This window comes from Lepisma saccharinum, chromosome 1 (assembly GCF_977018435.1).
Source record: "Lepisma saccharinum chromosome 1, izLepSacc3.1, whole genome shotgun sequence".
NCBI lineage: Eukaryota > Metazoa > Arthropoda > Insecta > Zygentoma > Lepismatidae > Lepisma > Lepisma saccharinum.
In genome coordinates this window covers 74,670,762-74,690,069 of record NC_139229.1, presented here as the reverse complement: position 1 = coordinate 74,690,069, position 19,308 = coordinate 74,670,762, and the positions used below count along the sequence as shown (strand labels likewise).

General features: G+C 38.6%; 1 protein-coding gene across 3 annotated transcripts in view; it reads left to right on the top strand.

The window, feature by feature from the left end:
- LOC145996570 (very long chain fatty acid elongase 7-like) overlaps window positions 1–19,308 on the top strand; it is a 108,434-nt gene that overhangs the window by 76,812 nt on the left and 12,314 nt on the right. For all 3 annotated transcript variants that reach the window (XM_083133072.1, XM_083133082.1, XM_083133092.1), the window contains exons 3-4: window positions 3,639–3,829; window positions 16,087–16,167. In XM_083133072.1, the coding sequence (XP_082989198.1) occupies window positions 3,639–3,829; window positions 16,087–16,167 (272 nt within the window). The remainder of the gene's footprint in view (window positions 1–3,638; window positions 3,830–16,086; window positions 16,168–19,308) is intronic.

Sequence of the window (19,308 nt, the reverse complement as noted above, 5' to 3'; positions counted from 1 at the left end):
TTGGCAATCCCATTCCTGATACACACATTTGTACTCGGCGGGGAAAATAAAAAAAAACTAATCCTTTTCTCTAACTTGCAAAACTCTCTCTGCGTTAGAAAAATCCGACTGGAGTTTCCCGGTAACTGTTGCACTTGCACCTAGACATTTTGCACCGTAGTAACTATCACTTAATATGAGGCTTCCCTCTTTCGTGGGGACTGACTGTTCCCTACAATTTCCTCCAGCTCAATGTGTGTGTGACGCAGTGCCGGATCTACAAGCCGCAAAACCCCGCAGTGCGGGGGAGCGGAGACAAGTAAGCCTTTAGGGTGACCTCGGCCATTGACATAGAAGAGGGCTCGCGTATGAAGAAAAAAAATGTTACTCAGGGGTACAGTCAGTTCTCTGTGCCTACAGCGTAGCGTTCCATCACAGTTCGTTACGATAGCACCATGCCATGAAGGCACATTTAGGGTATGGGGGGTTAGGGCCCAACATATTTTTGATGTCTGACATCTTGGAGGTGATGTGATCAGCACCACGCTCCGGGCGCCTTTACCCTCAGGGTGAGCCCTGGAGCCGCTTTATGTGGAGATAAAGCCGGAAAAATTCCGACCTCAGATCACCCACCCCGGGTCTCCCGTGTGGCAATCAGATTAGAATTAAATTAGGCTAGAATTTCACGAGAAATGCAGTGGTGAAGGTTTCTTCAACCCATCTTTAATCAGGAAAATGTTATGACTGCATAATTGTAACAAATGTATCATTTTCCAGGTGTGAGAAAACAGTGTCATATATCACCACGGGTGCCGAAACCCAGGGTGGCCTGGGCACTTCCAGTTCTAGTTTCCCCCCTCCCTCCTACAGAGAGCTAAATCTATAACTTTCAACATATTACATAACTTTTGCACACAGAAACTTCGCACACAACAGGTGGGAAATTACGCAGAATTCTGCTCTGAAATGGGCAGAATCAATAATGTTGGAATATTACTCACTTTGAGCGTGTTTCTTGTGCTTGTGCGTTTACTATTTCAGTATTTCCTTTTTCAAACCGACAATGAACTAAGGAAAACGTATGGTATATTATGAATGAATATGTGCGAGAAGAAGCTAGTCCATTGCAAAATAGACACTTTTGTTTCCGTTCGGAAAGTCAAGCAGAAGTTGAAAAGGAATATGATAATCAAATTCTCAGACAAAAGTTACATTATTATGTTGTATAATTACATATTACAATTTTTTAAAGTTTAACTCAAGTGCATTAGTCCCAACTTTAAAAGAATAAACTTTGCCCCCCCCCCCCGCCCGCAAACAGAAAGAAATCAGTATGTATGCTTTACTTAGCTTTGTCGCCCCCTCCAATGCACATCAACCCCTTCCCATTTAGAAGTTTTGAGTTGAATTCAATATGACGGGACGTCCGCTTGGAACACACCAATGTAGTTTCCCCTAAGCCTAACCTGTTTCTATCATGTACCAAGCCTAATTCCTTTACTCTTTATAGGGAGTGTTCAGAGACTTTTGAACAACCCTGTCGATTATCAATCGACAAATCACAATACCTATTTTCCTTATAATGACCAGTCTTAGTTGTTTTTTCCATTTTTGAAGATTCCTGTTCGTCGTCACTATCATGTTTCTTTTTGCTCTTCTTTCCTATCTTTCTTTTATTCTCTTTTCTCTGCTTTTCAATTTTCTTCTTCCTCCTCTTCCAACTTTCTTCAAGTAAGGAAACTAATTTATTCTTTCAGTCTAGTTTCTGTCGAGGCTTTGAATCATGTGAGATCAAGAGTCACACACACACATATGTGTAATATTATATATACGATACGCCTTCATGGCGTGGTGCTATGCACAGGGGAACACTTTACCTTTTTTTATATATAATATATATATATGTGTGTGTGTGTGGTGTGTGAAAGTAGGTAGGTAGAGGGGGCCTTTGGTAATATTTTGCGGGGGGGGGCCAAGATTTGTAGATCCGGCACTGGTCTGACGTTACTGGTGTGGGTAGTTTGTTCGTGAGTTGAAACCACGCTAGGTAAGAGGGATTGGTTTCCTCAAATGAAGTGGATGAATGCTTCACAACATGAAATTAAATGTCTGGAAACAATTTTTCTATTGACTTCATGTTTACTGCTGGTTACTCTCTTGAGCAATCGACAACCTTCCATTGGCAGAGAAGATAAGTCATTGATTGTTCCAATTAAGCACAGTTACATTCGTAATTAGGTATTCAGATATTCTTATTGTGTTTGCCAGTAAGTATTTTATTCAAATATTTTCATTCTTTACTCGTAAAGTTTTCATTCTCATTTTTAACGGAAAATTTTATTTGATGCACAGATAAAAAAAAAATAAGGCTGGACTATACTGCAAGTAGGAATTGTTCCCAAGACCCCATTTTTTGTGAACAAGTACGGAATATGACTCAGGAGCCACAAAATTTGAAATTAAAGAAGCCTAGCATAATGGAATGTTAATTTTTTTTATTGCATGCCAAATATTCAGTTTTACATTTCTGAAGCCCATTTGTGAATTTCAGCAGTCAATCGTAATTTCCTACATGATCACATGAATTAAAAAACCTCTTAAAGGTTTTCTCCTTTTAACGTGTACGGTGGGATGTACAGTCACGGACAGTTCTGCCTTGTAATAGCCCTATTGACTTTCAATGCAATCATTACAACCCAGAAGTGTCCATAACTATACAAATATTGTCGGCAATTTATTGATGATTAAAGTGCTCCCCTGTGCTTAGCACCACGCCATGAAGGCGTATAGGGGGTGTGGGGGTAACGCCCCACACTTTCATGATCCGGTCATGAGTGGGGGTGATGTGATCAGCATCACGCCCCTGACCGCCTTTACACCCCAGGGTTTCCCCCAGGTACCCATGTTATTCGACGCTGGGTGGGCGCCGGGGCCGCTTCCAACGTTAGAAAAGTTCCCGGATTTGAACCGGCCGGGGACCTTGAGCATGGTAGTCAGACGCGTTACCGACTGAGCCACCGCGGCATCATTTATTGATGATTAATTTTGTTAATTTTTTTCTTGCATCCTACGTGTTTTTAAGCAATGTATGTACTCTTTACGTCCTGTACGCTACTTGTTTGGCGTTTTGTTTCAATTTTTGAAACTCGCATTGCCTAAAACAAAAATAAAATAAAATGGTGTTGGACAAATTCCTTGGTAATACTCGTGCATCCCACTGTTCATTATACAAGGTCACCACAGGCATCTAGTATGAGTCTGGAAAAGTTGGGTTCATACTTGTACCCACTTGTCTTCTTGCGCATATAAGGGGTCAGTTCAAATGGCAGTGGTGAGCAGTCTGAACCAATGGGAAGCATTCATGAGAACTACATATATCATTATGCTCCTCACTCTACATGCCTGTGGTAATAATTATTCAGTTATTAAAACTATCAAAAAAAGTAATTTGCTAATGAACAAATCAGGAAGATAGAAGTAAAATGGAGCTACACTTTCTTAATTTATTTTTCAGCTTTTTTTGTAATTTTGTTTACTTACCTAAATTCGATCCTATTTGGATCCTGGATATGTGTATATTCTTGTTTTCCAAACTCGTTTTGTTACTTGTTTGTGATGGTACGTCTCCATGTATTCATTTAATTTTCTCGTTCGAACAGACCCTCGGACAAGTAATTGGTTCCTAATGAGCAGTCCTATACCTGGGTTGGTCATTCTCATTGCATTCTACTACTTTGTGAAGAATGTGGGTCCGAGGCTCATGGAGAAAAGAGAGCCATTCGAGCTGAGAAAGACGCTGATAGCCTACAACTTCATCCAGGTGGTTCTAAGTTTCTACATGGTGTACGAGGTAAGGAAATGATTTTTGTGTTTATATAATCTCGACAGTAATACAAGGTGGCCCAAAAAAGGTAACCGAAATGTAGAAGCGTTACCTTATGTGTTCGGTTACCTTTTTTGGGCCACCCTGTATATTGTCAGTCTGATCGGCAATAGTATAATGGCAAAGACGATACAAGTTTCGCTGTACAGTCACCGGCAATAAAAATGGTACATCTAGATCCTGAAATACTAATCTACGCTACAAAGCGTTGTGTGTGTTGCCTAACTCTACGGCGATAAGTGGATTGTAATATCAAATTTTCACTAGCAACTTCTACCAACGCCGCAGAGTTAGGTAACACACACAATACCTTACAGGGAAACTAGTTTTCAGGATCTAGATGTCATTTTCATTGCCGGTGACTGTACAATGTGGATGGACGTAACTTGGGACCTAACTTTTGTAGAGCACAATCGAAAAGTTTTCAATCTCATTAATACAGCGTCCAAGACAATTTCTTAAATAACTGTTTCTGCCAACTAACAAAAATCACTGTTACTTTGCTCCTTAGATCCAGGAAAATTCTCAAAATACTCTCAACTTCATATTTTAACAAAGTTCAAATTTTGGGGAGGGGTAGGGAGGCAAAGTTACGCCTATAACAATGCGTGCTTTGAATCTCGTAAGTTTCGTTGTATATGAGTTCTTCATAAATTAACTTGCAGTATTGATATATATTGAAATGTTTAAATCCGTAAATGTGACTGTTAAGTATCAGGATTTGAATTTTAAAGAGCATTACCCTTTAAATAAATGTTTTGTGAGGAAAGAATTATTTTTTGATCCAAGCAAAATGTGTAATATTGGCGTGAAAACTGTTAGAATAATAGCATTAACTTCACAGTGCATAAGTGTGGAAGAAGAAATTACCTTACAATTATTATGAAAACTTTTTATCATCCTACTAATTCCCCTTATGGGAGAAGTGATTAACCTTCAGTTACTGCAAACTGCGCTAGAATTGTTAATTTGAAATTCAGTGTGTGCATGCCTGTACTTAACGAAATTCAAGGTGAGACCAACTGGTTCCAGGTGACGTGAAAGTGTGGGTTTTCTTTGTTCTGCACGTTTTGACGCAAGCAGTGGCCATGTTCACGTAATTACGCTGTTCCACACAGTTGAACAGACAAGTATCCTTTAACGTTAAGAAATAAGTTACTTTGTACCCCTGAGGAGGTGGGGGGGTGGTCCAAAACATAAATGGCAATACAAGCCTTGTCCATTAATGTATGTGGACCACTTGGTGGAACCTGAATCTCGGAACATTATATGCGCCGATTTGAGTGGTGATATATTGTCATGTAAGTTTCCTCTTTTGTCCATTTTCATATTTTCAAATATCTTGTCAGAGTTATGTTGTTGGAGCTTAAGGAAGGCAACTTGGTGGACTACATTTCGTAATTAAAAATTTTTGAAATGTATCGCGTGTCGACTAGCGTACCCAGGATTTTTTTTAGGGGGGGATGGATTCTGGATTTACAAAGGTGAATATTACATAGCTGCATACTAGGGGGAGGTACACAGTACAGTACTTCGTAAGAACCATTTTTAACCTTCGTTTTAGCACATCGCGCTATGACGTCAGGGGTCCCGGGTTCGAATCCTGGCCTGGGCATGGATGTTTGAGAGTGTCCATTCATCAATTTCATCATGTCATCACTCGTTCCCATCTTCGCAAATTAGCCAAAAGTGGCACAAAAAGCGAAGTAAAATAAAGCAAATCAATCAATTAACCTTCGTTTTAATAGTTTGTTCAAAGGCCAAAATGGTAATGGGGGGGGGGGGAGTCATTTTAAGGCGAGTTTGCTTTAATCATTTTGGTTTTTCCAGAGTTCTTTGATGTTTTCATTTGAAAATGTTGGTTTTCTCAAAATTTCTGGAGAGGTTGTAGCTCCATCCCTTGCGTACGCCAGTGTGCCAAAAGGGAGGTAAATTGTCAAATATGTGACCGCGCTATTTTGTTGTAAATTTTGAGATTTGAGCTGACATTTCTAAAGAGGGTGGATATCTTGGTAGACTGATAGTATTGCATTAGAGCATTACAACATGCTACAATATGGCTGAAAAAAAATATTTTCACTGTCCTGTGCATTCTTGTTATATTCATGGACGTTATGGATTTCTGTCGACATTTCCTTTCATATAACACTCCTTTATTTCTTAATTCACTAAACCCTGTGACGCAACATATCTTAAAGCACAAGGTCTTCTAAGAGGACTTCCTTTGGATGATGCGTTGTCAGCGCATCGAGTCCCATCGTCGAAGATTTTTTGTTTCCGCGGTAACTATACACTTTTTTTCTCTCTCAAAAAGTCTACTTCATGTCAAGTTTGTCCTTCAGTTATTTAATGGTAGTTCAAGAAATGTTTATATCCTATACTTTAACTGGGGAGTCTTGAAAATGAACCTTTTTATAACCTACTTATTTTGTAGTGGGGCATTACTTGTTTCCTGTGCGTCACTTAAGATGAAATTATGCAGGTAATAAACGAGGCAAATGGGGAGGTTATCGAAAAATCACCATTATTACGTGGGGGAAGTCCCCTGAAAAGCATTTGGAATGCAATTAAGGCTAGGAAAAATGGAGCAACGCTGTTCCTATTGTCTGATTTGTTTCAAGGAGAAAAGCTCCAAGCAGTGTTGAATCCAACCACTTTCCTCCCCGGGGAGGGGATGTCATAGGCATCAAATATTATTATTTTAAAACTGTTCCTGACGTCTGATGTATAATTAAATTAAATTAAGTGTAATTAGGTTTAATTAACTATAATTTTAAGAATAACAATCATTAAAATAATATTACAGCATGTAATAATTTACATTTACAGCAAACTAAGGCTTTCTACAGCATATATGTGGGTTCCTCGTCCCCCTGAGTTCACACAAGCTTGAAGTGTGTCCTGATCCATCACATTTCTTAATTTAGCAATTGTCAAAACTGACAATAATTTAAATTCTTTCATTATTTTGACTTTTAATTTGAAAGAGGACTGAACCAATGCTTGTTACTACGAAAAAAACAAAAAAAAAAATGCTTCTACTTTAAATTCAAGTAAATGAAAGAAAGCCAAAGTGAACATGTTTGCAAAATTATCCCAATGCTCTGTCAGGTTACTGACATTTTCGGAAGGGGGACTTTTAAATTTCCGGTGGGATTCCCCTCCGGGCCACCACCACCACCAGGGGCGCGTCAAGTATCTGAGCGCTCAGCGAGCAACAGGATCGCTCAGATACTTGACAGCCAAATAAACGTTGCTCGGCAAGCGCTGCTCACTTGTTCGCTGAGCGAAGTTGAACCTTGCTCACCACAGGTTGGAGCCACAGAATGTATGTTTTTGTGTTTCGTTCTCGGGAGCCAATGAGGAAATTAGGGGTGTGCGGGATCCCGAAAAGTCAGGACCGGAATCGGGAAAAAAATTTCCCGTCCCGATCCCGACTTCCGGAAATGACTTTCCGAGCAGTCGGGAAATACCGAATGGTCATTTTAAAAAGTTGTTAATTCTCGACGTTTTCTGCATTGCAAGTGTCTGGAACTTATCGGAAATTGTTTGTTTTTATTCCAGAAGTGCAAAAACAATCACTTAAGTTGAAAATGGTGTGTAGAATTCGAGATTTTCAGAGCTTCGGGAAATTTTGAGTATTTGCTGTCCCGAAAATTTCCCGACTTTGTCGGGAAATGATGAACTTTTTCCGTCCCGAATGTCAGGATTTGAAAAAAATTCCCGTCCCGACCAAAAAAAATGTCCCGCACACCCCTAGAGGAAATATTTATGATTAACGGCTTGCGATATAGCGTAATTACTAGGGGTGTGCGGGACATATATTTTTTTTTTGGTCGGGACGGGAATTTTTTTTAAATCCCAACATTCGGGACGGGAAATTTCCCGAAGCTCTGAAAATATCGAATTCTACACGTCATTTTCAACTTAAGTGATTGTTTTTGCACTTCTGGAATACAAACAAACAATTTCCGATAAGTTCCAGACACGATTGGAAGACTGGATGGAAAGAATAATGGGAGATTACCAAGCAGGATTTAGAAAAAATCGCTCCACGATGGACCAGATATTTTTACTGCGCCAAGTGCTGGAGAAATTCTATAAGTACAACAAAGAACTTCACCAACTATATGTCGATTTTAAACAAGCATACGATAGCCTGGAAAAAAATAAGATCTACAGTATAATGGAAGAGTTTGGAATCCCAAGGAAATTGATAAGACTGACAAAAATGACAATGAAAACAAGGGAATGTAAAGTCAGAGTTGGCCAGGAAATGACAAACATGTTTAAAGTAGAGAAAGGACAGACAGGGAGATTTACTTTCTACAATACTATTTAATTTAGCATTGGAAAAAGTAATCCGACAACTGCCAATCAACCCTGGAGGAACAATATTAAATAGACTAACATAAATAGTAGCATATGCAGATGATGTAGCTTCAATAGCAAGGAATGAGCAAGCTATGAAAGAAAGTTATCAAGTGTTAGAAGAGAAAGCTCAAGAACTGGGACACATATGAAGATGGGAGATCCAGAAATAGGCAGAAGAGAACCTTATATAAGAATAAATGGAAAAGAATATGAAAGAGTGGAATGGAAGCCTTTAAATATTTGGGCTCAATAATAACAGCAGATAACAAGACAGCTACAGAAATACAGGAAAGGATAACAAGTGGAAATCGATGCTATTTTTCTTTGCAAAATTTGTTTAAATCTAAGAACGTTAGTAGGAACACAAAAATTAAAATATATACAACAATATTAAGACCCATAGTAATGTATGGTTCAGAAAGTTGAGTGATGTCGGTAAGAGAGGAAAATACTGAGAAGGATATTTGGAGCAGTAAGAGATAAAGAGGGATGGAGAATGAGAACAAATATGGAAGTACAGGAATTGTTTAATCAGCCAGATATTGTAGTGAAGATCAAACAGGGTAGAATACGATGGGCTGGGCATGTTCAGAGGATGGAAGAAGCACGGGTTGTGAAGAAAATAGTCAATGGAAAACCGGAAGGGAGAAGAGGTAGGCCCAGGAAAAGATGGATAGAGGACGTGGAAGAGGACCTAAGAAGATTAGGAGTTAAAGGATGGAGAAGAAAAGCAGAGGATCGAGATGAATGGAGAGAGGTAGTCAGGAAGACCAAAGACCTACATGGACTGTAGCGCCGACCAGTAAGTAAGTAATCAGAGAGCAAGAAATGAAACCGAATTCACAAGTTGACTGGAAAAAAAATTCGCAGGCCGCACTCCTGCCTGATCCTACTCGGAGGTGAAGGATCATTAAACCAATTACGGGGTGACGTGTGGTCAGCACGACGAACCCCCACTCGGTGTAGGTTTTCATGACCGGGTTACGCTATTCATTCGTAGCTCCCCAATTTAATCATGATGGTGAGTGTTCACCAGTCTCATACACAGGCTGAAATCTCTTGAGAAAAGCTTACATTTCCCAGGAGACTCGTATCTGCATGTGTCCCGTAGCTCGATCCAGTAGCGGCTGCTGCCTATTCACGCACTCACACGTGCAGACACAAATAAATGTGCAATGTAATTGATTTTTATTATATTTATTCATTGAAAGCCATTTCTTCAAAACAGCAAATGTTCCTGGGCCACATCACCTTCCATTTACTTCCTTACGTCAGCTTTTCTATCTGAGTAACTCGCGTCGAATGGGCTTGAACACAATATTGGAAAGAGCACAGCTGCACACCGAAGTGGCGCTGTGTTCGACGGTGGGTAGAGGAAGCAGAAAGGCTCTTATGGCTTGGATCAAAGACTTGACTCACTTCGCACAAAGAATTGTGACATCCCTCTTCGTCATGTAGTGTAAGTCCGCGCGTTCATTATATCCCCAGCTGTTAACAAAGGGAGCGGTACTCTTTGTTAAAAGAAACACCCAAGCTGGCGGTTTTCTTTTGAAGTAGAAGCAACAAACTGGAGTAGGAAAGCGATGTTGCCAAATTGAAGAGATAAAGAGGAAAAGCAGAAGGAAATTGTAAGGAAAAAAGAAAGAGAAACAAGATTAAAGAATATGGAAAGAGAAAATAAATACAGATAAAGATTAAAAAGGAAGTGTTTAAGGGTATTATCGAAAAGGGGGGGGGGGAATATCCAACTCTTACATATTAGGCCTTAATTGACACCGGTGTTCTGGGGGGATTCTGAATTAAACGTGTTAAATACTCAAATTGAGTTTTATAAACCCACTCAAAAATACTATTTATATGCATATTTACCTATTTTAATTTACTGCATTTAACCAATCAATGTGCTAGCTTTAAGTTTTTTTTTCGAAAATCGAACAATCAAAAAATATGGACAATGTAACATGGTATTTCATTCAAATAGACATCATCTATTACACATTCATCCAAACTATTTTCGGGGGTTTATGAACGATTTTAGGGGTGGTCTTGAGTGATGGGCACCCCTGTTTAGGGAATAAGGGCAGATCAAGTATAGTGTTCTGTAAAGCTAAGAAAAAGTTACTTTCGGTAGACACACTGTCGTAAATACGTACTTTGTGGGAATTACGATATGGTTTGAGGGCGCGAATGATGTTTTTTGGGGGGGCACATGATATTATCTGGGGGGACGCATGATATGATTTTCGGGGGGAATGCGCCATTGGCTTTGAGGGGGGTGGGCACCTGTGCTCTCCATGAAGGAAATAATATTCTGCGGTTTTGTCTTCATACTTAGGATTTTCACTAGCAGCCGTGAGTGATAACTTGCATTATGCAAAGTCTAAGGAAAAAACTAAAAGCACAACACTATAACAAAGCAACAAAACACAACACAACTAGTTAAAAAGAATCAACCCCGCACGTGCTTATGGAGCAAAAATAATGAGAGGCGCCTTGCAACTACAAGAAATGTAAGTAAAGAAAATGTGGCAACAACGTCTGAGTGCACGCGCTTATCGGGAGCGGCTTGGCTATTGTTTGCTATTGTTGTCAGTGTTAAGTTTTATAAAAGGGTTGCCGATGGGGACATAATAAACGCGCGGACTTTTTTTTTAGTGAAGTGACGAGCATATTCAACCATGCAAGGCCAGATGCGATGAGTGGAGGTGCTGCGAAAATAGTTTTATAAAATGTCAGCGGTTTGAATTAAAAACATTCACAATGTCGTAGGAATTGGTGCATTTAGACGCTCTGACTTGTACACTCTGTAAAAAAAAATAGCATCACTGTATTCTTATTACGGATGTTGAAAATTTTGAGTTTCGCATGCATGCATCTTTCCTGCACAACTTGAAATCAATTGATTGAAGTATTGGTCTGGTATCACTGCGTAGTGTGGTGTTATTCTTTTGTTGATTTAGTGTTTGGAGTGTCCGCTAGAGGGTGTTGCAATCAGTTACTGCTGCAAGGCTTTGTACTCAATTGTCAGGAATCTGTAAAACGATTGTTAGTAGTGCAACTTGTGACGTGTTTTATGTTGCAACTACATGTTCATTATTGACAGTTTGGATACGTTATCATATTTGTGAAGTGTTCTGGTGGTGTGTAGTGTATTTGAGCGTGTTTTCTCGAAAAAATGGGCAGAAAGTGTGACATTTCACCACGTAAGCAAGGAATGGTTCTTGTTTTGCATATGGATGGTCATTCTCAGAGAGAAATTGGTCGACAACTTCAAATGCATCAATCCACAGTTAGCCGCTGCCTGCAAAAGTAACAAGAACATGGAAAATCATAACTAAGAAGTCACTGTGGCAGAAAGAAAAAGACATCACCTTGACTGGATCCTATGATAAAGGACATGGCACTGAAGAACAGAGGAATGAGTTCACGCCAAATTGCACATAAACTACAAAATAAGGTGGGAGTTAATCTTACTCATGCTACTGTAGTATCCCGACTAAAGAAACAGGGTGTGTTTCTAAACACGTCCCACATAAAAAACCCAGACTAACTGACGCACATGCAAAAGTTAGACATGAGTTTGTCACACGTTATGGCGCATGGAATTATACAGATTGGGAACATGTGATATTTTCTGATGAAAAATGATTTAAATTGCTGGGGAATGACAGCTCAGTTAAACTGTGGATGCGGAAGGGAGAAGAACTTGCAAAATCTTGTATTTTAGAAACTCAAAAGTTTTGTGGCAGTGTTATGATTTGGGCATGTTTCTCTGCAAAAGGGATTGGCAGGATGCATATTTGCACATGGACCATTAAGGCTGATCAATATCTGGAAATCCTGAATCGGAAAGTTCTACAAACTGCAGGAGATAATTTTTCTGGACAGAATTTGGACTACTTTATTTTTCAAGACGATAATGCAAACTGTCACCGTGCTCAGGTGGTGAATAACTGGTTTCATGATATGAATATTGAAAGACTTTGGTGGCTGCCCAACTCTCCAGACATGAATCCTATAGAAAACCTGTGGGCTATGATGTGCAAAAAAACTTGGTAATCAGACGTACAGGTCAAAAGAGGAACTTATGGCAGCAATTGTACATGTTTGGAATGAAATTGAGGTCGAATATTGTCAAAATCTCATTCATAGCATGCCTCGAAGGTTGGAAGCACTTAGGAAGGCCAGGGGTGGCCACACTAAGTACTAGTCAATGTATTTACTTACTATCATTTCAAATTAACATATCATGATGCATTTAAAACCTTTGTTCAATCTTTTTACTTGTAAAAATTGTCTTTGTGCGAAAATGTTCCACAAGCTATATTTGCAATAATTTTGATATTAGTTCTGTCAATATGTACGTAACTATGATTTAAATAATAAAAATATATTGTACAGATATAGTGTTTTATATAATTGTTAGGAAAACAAATCGACAAGTCTGGGACTCACCCAGTCTCAAATCAATGGGTCCCAGAGGTAAGGCAACTGGAGTTTAGTTGTGATCACATCACCTCCAAAATGGCTGAGACCGAGAATATGTCGGGCCCTACCCCCATATCTCCTGAATGTGTCTTCATGACACGATGCTAAATACATGGGAACTTTACATTTACCTACTATACAACACACGATAGCTGCACATACACTTTTAAATCTGCTTCAATACAGTTTGCTCACAGTAGATATATCACACTTGTGTTTTTGCCCATTATTTTTGTGGATGTTTCAAGCTCAAATATATCCTCCATTTATTAACCATGCCAAAATTATAAGGCTGATATTTAATTGTCTTGGCTGATTTAATCCAAATGGAATACCGTATCCATCCTCCAAAATATCTGGTTGCTATGAAAATAACAATTTCCATGGACAAAACATTAGTGACTCCAAATTGGCCCCCAACATACATGTGCATTAAAAAAAAAATCATTGTCAAGCCATAGCTTTTCTTAATATCCAAAAATGTAGTTTAGGCAGATATTTGAATGTGGCATCAGAATTTGGAGCCATCTCAGAATATGATAAATCAATGTTTCATCCACCATCTTGAAATGCTTTCAAGAAATGCAAATGCAAAATAAAATCATTCCTTGGGTGTATCTAGTTGCAACATGAATTTCAGCAAAAAAAACAAACTCTAAATTTGCTACAGATATCATGGTGTCAAAATTGGTGACTTTCCCTCACCCTTCCTAAACCATACACTATATTACAGAGTTTCTATTAAAAACTTCAAGATCAAGTAATGTCCTAACGTGGCTCAAATATTATATGACACAAATCTTTTGAGTTTTCTTGTAACTCCAAAAATTGCAACTCAAAACCTTTACATTTATGGCAAAATGTATGTTTGCGATTTTACCACCACTCCTCTACTAAACTATGAAATATAATTTTAAAAATGTTACTGCAAAATTGCAGACCGACAAATTAACTACAATGACTGAGTTTCGTTCCTTATACTCCGAATATTCATTGTAGACAGTTTTGGAGAAAAAGATAACATGGTATAGAGTGTCCTTGCAACATGAGGAAAATCAGTTTTTCGTTCACCATCTTCAAACACACTGTCCGATTTCACTCACATGTAATACCATTGCAGTCTGTCAAGTTTTCTAGCTGCAGAAACACATTATCATGGTCACTAAATAGATGGCTTGTCTCTCTTTGCACATCCACCCCACCCATGCTCCTCCTATATCATGCATTATGTTTCGATAATTTTATTGTCAATTTACAGTGCAAGTAATGTCACAATGCTCCTGAAAGTTTTATGCACAAAACTCGAAATTGTAGTCTATAAAAAGATTTGAAAATGTCAAAATATGAAAGTATACGTATGTATTGTATTTACTTGAGTACCCCACACTGCCTATTATTAAGAAAAAAAATGAAATTATAGTAGATTGTGAGAGTGCTCAACTTCTTGGGTATAACATTTATCCTACATAGGCAAGCAACCCATTACGTTCAATTAATGCACTGAAGTGGAGGGAGGGGTCACTGTCTCAGCACAAGGCATTGGAAAGAAAACACAACACTGCACACATACTAAATTTTGAGAAATGAAGTTAATCATTTGAAAAGTGTTAGATGTCATTATACCACAAGTAACTTTATTCTAAATCAGTGGCGAAGCTGAGGTGTAAATACTGGGTAGGCTGAAAAATCTGCTTATATTTTTTTATACAGCAGGTCCATGCGTCGATTCTTGTTGGTCGCAAAAGTATCAATTACTCTTTCCTTGAAGCCTTGATCAATTGAAAGTTCCTTAACCAGTTTTTTTTTTTCAATGGCTATTGTACTGAGATAACTTAATCTTTCATTTTTCATTGAATTACGGAGACAATTTTTTACTCTCTTGAGGGTGCTCATACTTCTTTCCGAGGAAGCTGTTGTAACAGGAAATGTCAAGACCAACTTGATAAGTTGTGTTACTTCTTTGTAGATTGTTTGAAGATCATTGCTAACTATGCATTTTAGAAGGTCTGCAGGAGGTAAATGCTTTTCTTCATCAGCATAGATATTATTTAATTAATTTTTCTAATCGTTCGTTCTTTGTTGAAAAATGCATATGTGGACAGAAGGTTATTTAATTTCATCACAGGAAAATGTAGTTTATATCCCCCAAAGCTATTTTGGTCTAGCAATTCAACAAATTTTATCTTTTCAAGATCTCCAAAACGTATTTCCATTTGTACAGTCAGTGTGTCCAAGATTTCGTAGGTTGAGCATCTGAGAGCCACAAAGTCTTGTTCACTTACATTTATTTCACTGCAAATACTCTTAGAGTTTTCAACACATAATTTCACAGTATTACATTTTTATAACATAAATACACTATGTGACACACACACAAACACATGCGTGCATGCACTTGAAGTAAATTAACATTCAACAACGCAGCGCGTGAATGACGCACTTTGCACAAGAGGATTAGAAGCACAACAGGTTGGTTCTGAGGCTAGCCGCTTTCACCCAGCGAATCGGCAGTCCCCTCCCCTTCCACCTATGCAGAGCTCACGCTGTAGCTGCCTTTTAACACGAGGCTTTTCGTCAAAAGCTTCACAGTTCAGACCGAGCGGGCTCTCCTCTTTCTGGCCTGACTGACGAGATATCTGGAAGGATCGGTGGAACCAAACGTTCGGATTACATAGTTTAATTCGTTTTAACGAACTTTGATTGTTACAGAGTACAAGAACATTTTAATTTCAACATTTTTTGGGTAGGCTAAGCCTCATAGGAGCTTCACCACCGTTCTACATTCACGACATTTCAAAAGATGTACTCAATTCTCCTTTGTAATGTTTTATACATGGAAAAATTTATTGCAAAAGTTGATCGTCACAGGTGAAACTATGTGGATTGCCCACACATGTAAGTGACTGATATCTAAAGTGCTACCACATTTCAAAATTATAAGCTTTGTTCGTTCAATGTTTTATCTAAATGTTTCAGACCCTTTCAATTTTTTGTTTCTTGGATATATGTTTGTATCATTTCTGTTAAAAGTCCATTTCTAGCATGATTTGAGAAAAATATCCTGAAAAAAACCATTGTGACTACCACATTAATTATTTTGAGTATTATAAGCTTGGCTAATCCTTTATTTTACAAATTTTCTCAAACTGTTGACAATTCTAGAACGTCACAATTATTTAAAGCAATAATTTACATTTTCTGGAAAAAAAAAAAACATTTTGAGTGAGTTTTTCTGAAAAACCCATGTGGGGAAAACTGGGCTGGGGAATCCAAGCATGTGAGGAATTAAAGATTAAACTGTTGAATATGTTTAATTATGCCTTGAACTGTGAGATCTCACTAATGGTAACTGTGTTTTTCAGGGCTTCGCAGCAGGATGGTGGAACGATTACAGCATGGTTTGCCAGCCAATTGATTATTCAAACAATCCTAAAGCTATCAGGGCAAGTATTTTATTATAAAGTGTAATAATAATAATTGTTTGCTTGTCAGATGTAAATCATCAGATTCTCAATTCATATTACACCTCAACTAATTAGTGCAAAGAATTTAATTTGACTGAGGATAAAAAAAATGACTAAGTTCCAGTCATGCTAGTCAGTAATAATATTACAGAATATGGATGTACTTAAGTTTAAATATAAAATCATTCTACAATAAAACACAGACACACACATGTATAAAAGATTACACTAAAGCACAAGTTACCATGTAGTGTCATGGATTTGACTTGCAAAATAATATAATGCAAATAGTTATTTTTAGTGTTTCTTTCCTGCTACATTTCATCCTCATTTCCTCCAATAGTGTAGTGGCTAATTGTGTCAGCTCAGGCCCGTAGCCAGGCAGGGGGGGGGGGGGGGGCTCAGCCCCTGGTATTAGGTAAAACTATTGCATAATTTGTTTGCCGTGACAAGTGAAAATGTAGAGAGTGGATATTATTTGCTCATAACTTGATAGAAGGATAAATTCACAGAACATGAAGAGCAGCTATCGCATTTGTTCATCTTGTTTATAAACCGAAGTTTAAGTAACGGGAAGTATTTAGAAAGTTCTCTAAAGTTCTTCCACAGAGGATCTATGCATCTTGCTCCCCCTCTTTTGGCTTTCCCTTGTAGCATGTCCTTTCCATCTTCATCAAAGGGCATCGGCTCCCAAGTTTTGCGAAGGGGAGTTTTATTGCCAGGTCGGGGGTGGAATATAAGAGCTTGCCCATGCCCTGTTGGGGGAAAACATTGACAAAGACACTTTGTTGAGTTCTTCATTCGTGTAAAGAAGGTTTCGCATTTGTGCGGGTGTTGTTTCATATCTTCGTAAAACTGATTCGTGTGATAGTGAGTGGTTTTAGTGACGAATAATATAACCATGTTTCGTCCTTGGTGTGTAGTGTTGTACCTAGTCTTACCATAAATACTGTCCCAAAGTTGTAAGTAAATAGACACAAAATGGTGAGAGATATTGTAATATCAGAATAACATGAGGTGCATGGATGCATTATGAACCAAAATCACAAATAATTATTCGAAATGGCCACCTTTAGCACTGACACACTTCTGAAGTCTTCGTGGCCACACATCAATTGAATTACGCAACACATCGACTGGAAAATGAGCAACTGCCTTCAAAAGAGATCGACCGCTTTAAGCTTTCAATATTGGGATGTCTCTTCTTACAAGCCATCTCCTGAAGCTTGGACCACAATTTGTAGTCCAAAGGGTATAGGTCCGGTCTTGCAGAGGGCCAATCTGAAGTGGAAATGAAGTCTGGAACATTTGCTATGAGGGCACGCTCCATTTCTGTGAAAAAGGGGTAAAAACATCAGCCAAAGTGTACCAGCAGACAGTGCTTGAGAAACGATGCAAGAATCTTACCGACACCATCTTCCATGGAGAGAACTGGAGCTTCCAGCAGGACTCAGCCCCAGCACACAAAGCACGCACCACCCAGCAGTGGTTGGAGGCAAATGTTCCTGACTTCATATCCACGTCAGATTGGCCCTCTGCCAGTCCAGACTTAAACCCTTTGGACTACAAATTGTGGTCCAAGCTTCAGGAGATGGCTTGCAAGAAGAGACATCCCAATATTGACAGTTTAAAGCGGTCTCTTCAGGAGGCAGCTGCGGAGTTTCCACTTGATGTGTTGCGTAATTCCATTGATGCGTGGCCACGAAGACTTCAGAAGTTTGTCAGTGCTAAAGGTGGCCATTTAGAATAATTATTTGTTATTTTGGTTCATAATGCATCCATGCACCTCATGTTATTCTGATATCACAATATCTCTCACCATTTTGTGTCTATTTACTTACAACTTTGGGACAGTATTTATGGTAAGACTAGGTAATATTTTAACGATTCCCCAGCACCATGGATAAATTTATAATTCGTCAAAAAACATCTGAATGTTTGACCACGGCGACCACCGTACCTACTCCTTCCCCATCTACGGCCGCCTCCAATGAAGAAGAGGATTTCTTGCCTACAGAAGTAAAGGACATTTCCAAACCAGGTGAGGAAATTAAACAGCTAAAACTCAAACATTACCCCCAAAATGCTGATGGACGATGTTTTCAACGTGACTCGTTTAAAAGGTTCAAAATGGTTAGAGTGTTCACAATTTCTAAATGCATAGAAGCAATGTCAAGGTGGGCAAAAAGCAAAACCGTTCATTGGTGGGAAAATCTATTTCTACACTAGTAAATCGGAATGTTCTTGAAAAGAATCAATATTATATCAAGAGCATTGCTGAAGTTATTCAGTTCCTTGCAATAAACAAATTGCCTCTTAGGGGAATGTACCACTTAGAAGAACATGAAGAACAAAGCCTGTTACGAAATCTTTTCGAGTTCATGCTTTGAAAAGATGAGAAACTGGCAGACTGTTTTAAGCAGGTGCCTAAAAATGCATCTTACTTGTTCCCTGAAATTCAAAATGACATTATTGAAATAATGGCAGACATCGTACGTGAAAACATTGTTAGTGACATTAATAGTGCAGATGTTCCTTTGTATACTTGGCTTGAAGATGGTACACGAGATAAAAACAAGAAAGAACTTAACCATAGGAATCCACCGTGTAAAGAATGGGACAGTCATGGAATCAATTCTGTGCATAGAAACACCGTCAGCTTTCGATGCAGAGTCTTTTGCAGATCTAACACTAAATATTTTTCAGAAATATGGTTTGGATATTGCCAAATTGCTCAGCCAGTGTTTTGACCGGGCTTCAGTTATGAGTGGGAAAAAAGGGGGTGTGCAAGCTTTAATCCAGCAACGGCTTGGGCATCTAATTCCTTACATTCGTTGTTTTAACCATCTGGTAATTGTTAAACGTGTGGATGAAATTTCTCCAATTAAACACTTTTTCGAACAGAGTTCCATGTTGCACAATTTTCTAAAAAAGGGAAAAGTTGCCAAATTATAAGAAGGGAGGAGTCTTTCGCGACTTTTAGAACAACATTGGTCAGGACATTTAAAAATGACGAGATCAATATTTGAAAACTACAGACAGAGATAATTCATGTTTTGCAGTTGGTGAAAAATGGAAATTTTGACGCGGATGACATAGCAGCAAGTGTTGGCTTCCTTG